At 34.1% G+C, this 3,287-nt stretch overlaps 1 protein-coding gene across 1 annotated transcript; it reads right to left on the bottom strand.

Moving 5' to 3' along the window:
* Window positions 1–800: 800 nt before the first annotated feature.
* On the bottom strand, window positions 801–3,062 carry LOC145130873 (protein FAR1-RELATED SEQUENCE 5-like). Its single transcript, XM_079065627.1, has 4 exons — window positions 2,527–3,062; window positions 2,174–2,432; window positions 1,478–2,047; window positions 801–1,409 (listed from the first exon to the last, which is right to left on the bottom strand). Exons 1-4 carry the CDS (start codon window positions 3,060–3,062, stop codon window positions 801–803), a joined length of 1,974 nt encoding a protein of 657 aa, XP_078921753.1.
* Between the last annotated feature and the right edge of the window lie 225 nt (window positions 3,063–3,287).

Raw genomic sequence — 3,287 nt, 5'->3', positions numbered from 1 at the left:
TGTTGTGTTTAAAAGTCTTTTTTTTACCTTCTGGGAAGAATAATATGTTATTTACTTTTACTCTATTATGTTGATGGCTCAATGCAGCTAACCTGTCACTATTTTGCTTTTTGAGTATGTACCTCCCTTTTGTCTTCATATTATATGCAAATGTCTTTTCTAAATCTTACATGACTATCTCTTGTGGTTATTGTTAATCGTAATTGATAATTTATACCTTTTATAGATGGATTTTATATTACATACCCAAGTTGTTTCGACATGTTACTCGAAACTGATATCTTAATGTTTTAGACTTTGACATCACAGGATACACTTGTGGTATGAATTTATACAATTTTAGTTACTTACTAACAACCCCACTTAATTTTGTAATAAATCATCATAAATGATGTGCATACCCAACTAATACATCACTACATATGTACCATGCATAGCCTTTTCCTTTTTTATTTTACTCCATTAAACCATACATAGCTCTAACATTCTCTAAAATCACATACCCAAACAAAACAAACCTTAAAAGCATCAAACCATATCATCATACATGATATACATACATAATCAACTCAACCATCACCATCTAAGTAAATACCATGGATGTATACAATCGACACAAACATCACCAGCATCATACTATCTCTAATAGATTGCACCAAAAAATTATTTGATAAAAAATAAATCAATAAACAAAACAAAATGATGTTATTCAATTTAAAAAAAACCCAAATGCAGATGTGCAAACATAAGTCAATAAATTATTAATGATAAACAAAAACATCAGTAAACTAACACTTAATCTAACTACAATTGGATTTCTCACGCGCAATTCTTACTTTGCAAGTCCTCCAATTATGATTCACATATAAGTTGCATCCTGTGCACTTTTGTGAACCACTTTTTGAAGATGCAGCTGCCCTCTCCGTTGCACTGAACATCCGTTTCTTAGTCCCACTCCCTTTATTATGTATCACTGGTGGGACATTAACTTCAAAGTGTTCTGGAATACTAACCCCAAATAGCCTAAACACAACTTCATCACTTTCATCCAATGCAATAGTATTAACCGAATCTTGCTCAAACACCCTCCTCATCGTACGTGTTGTCTTCACAAAATCTTCTAATTTTTCCTTATCAGTCTGAAGACGCTCCAGACAGTACTCCATGTTACTATATGCTTCGGTTAACAATTTAAAAGTTTCATCTTCCATTTCAGCAAGCCCATTCTTACTGACCAACAAATGGCTAGAAATAATATCCCTTCTCCACCTCCGTAGAATATATTGCTCGGGTATCTCCTCAATGTGATTATTCTTCAGAACTGCAAATACATGTCGACACAAAATACCCATTCGCTTGAAGAGTTCGCATGTACATTTTACTTCCTTTTCTGGCAACTTCAGTTCCACCTACATCAAAATTTTAATACATACGTTAGACACATTTTTTTTCTTTCAGTTAAATTTTAGAAACTAACCTTACACTTTGTCTTCACTTGTCTTCTTTTGTCCAAATGTGTAATCATTACTACCTGCCACCTATTAATATTTTCTACACTATCAATTGAACAATTCCATGCTCCTTTGTATATCTCCTTTCGAATTTCTGCAAAAACTGTATTTGTATACACTTTTGCTGCATATTGCTCTAATCCTGTGCCCATCCTAAATTTATGCCTGCTTCCCTTAGTTTCATTATCAAGACGATGTTGTGTGTTACGTTGTTTTCCAATCGTCGTGTCATAGTTCACCATGAAATACAAAAGGAAATTCCCATGATGCGAGTACTTATTAAAAAATGAATTCGCACTTTCAGACCTGGAAGTTGTTTTTATCAGTCCATGCATTGGCATGTCCTTAAAATAAGCGAGTATCCATGAAGTCTGCCTACGATACATGTCTTTAAACCATCGTTTATCTTGCAGATTGTGATCCTTCATCAATGACTTCCACGCTGTTTCAAACTCAATGGGATCCATATATATATTCCATACTAGTTTGTTGAAGCATTTTCTGAAATCCGTGTTTTGCAAAACATCCCCACTAACCTGATACACAACCATTTTAAACTTCAAATTACACATATATTTTTACATATAAAAGTACATTCATCAACAAAATTCAAATCTCATTACATATTCACCATATGTAATTCAATTACCCATACAACATACCTTTGCATGTAGTTTTTTCGTTATATGCCATAAGCATAGTCTATGCTTGGCATTCGGGTATACAGCCTCAACTGGCTGCAGAATCGCTGGATCCTGGTCTGTTAACACCAATGTTGGTTCTTTTCCATGCGCTTTTAAAAAAGCTTCAAGCAACCAAAAATAAGACTCTATTTTCTCATTACTAAGTAGGCCAGCACCAACAGTAACAGATCTTTTGTGATTATCAATAGCTGTAAAAGGGACAAATACCATTCCATACCTACATAATAATATTTGTCATTATTAATGAAATCGTACAAACATATTAATCCAGAATACACATCAACCAAAATAACACGCATCATAACACTTACTTATTTGTTCGAAAGGTAGCGTCAAAAGATATCACATCTCCAAACTCCTTGTAGAATACCTTATCTGTTTCATCAGCCCAAAACATAACATTTAACACGCTATCGACACATTTATACTCAAAGGAATAATTTGGATGATATGTTTTCCTCTCATTCATTTTATTCACTACCAATTGGATGTTGCCTATAATGTTACCCAATTTTTTCCTAAATTTTTTGCAATCACTCTCGTCGGGACCAACACACTCATATCCACCTTTTAACGCAGTACGAATTTTATGCGCCTTTGTTGCACCCACATTTGTTGTAGCTGCGCGTATAATAAACTCCTTGTCTGCATAATTTAATTTTCTTGCTTTTTTTGAATGTCTGCGCTCTTCTTTGGTATAAAGAGGGTGGTTGTGCAGCTCTTGAAACTCTCTAATTTGAAACTCATTTGTTCCAATACTAACACGTTCAAACTTTATCAATGCTTTACAATCAGTTACAATAAAGTTTGAATTCCTGTGTTTCCTTCCACCATAATTTGTATCCATTATATCCACGCTTCTATCTGGTATTTTCCCAGCGCGATTGCAAACAACATACTTTATCTTTATTATTGATTGTCATGCCGAAACCCTGTAGTTGTGTTCAACCAAACATCAAACCCAGCATGTTCTGCATATTTTCTATACATATTGATAGCATGTGTTAGTGATTCGAATGTAACCTGCTCATCAGGCATAAATTCTTTCGCGACACTAGGTTTCCACAGCTTA

The sequence above is a fragment of the Lactuca virosa genome, chromosome 8, assembly GCF_052849685.1.
Source record: "Lactuca virosa cultivar CGN04683 chromosome 8, Lactuca_virosa_CGN04683_v6, whole genome shotgun sequence".
Classification (NCBI taxonomy): domain Eukaryota; kingdom Viridiplantae; phylum Streptophyta; class Magnoliopsida; order Asterales; family Asteraceae; genus Lactuca; species Lactuca virosa.
Note: the sequence above shows the minus strand (reverse complement) of the source record. Positions and strands in the feature narration are given on the sequence as shown.

Excerpts from the sequence above, each read along its gene's own strand:
- LOC145130873 (XM_079065627.1), bottom strand. The coding sequence starts at position 3,062 with ATGGATACAAATTATGGTGGAAGGAAACACAGGAATTCAAACTTTATT. Across the intron at positions 2,433-2,526 it reads GCTACCTTTCGAACAAATAA|GTATGGAATGGTATTTGTCC; the intron begins GTAAGTGTTATG and ends ATTATTATGTAG. Across the intron at positions 1,410-1,477 it reads AAGTGAAGACAAAGTGTAAG|GTGGAACTGAAGTTGCCAGA; the intron begins GTTAGTTTCTAA and ends ATTTTGATGTAG.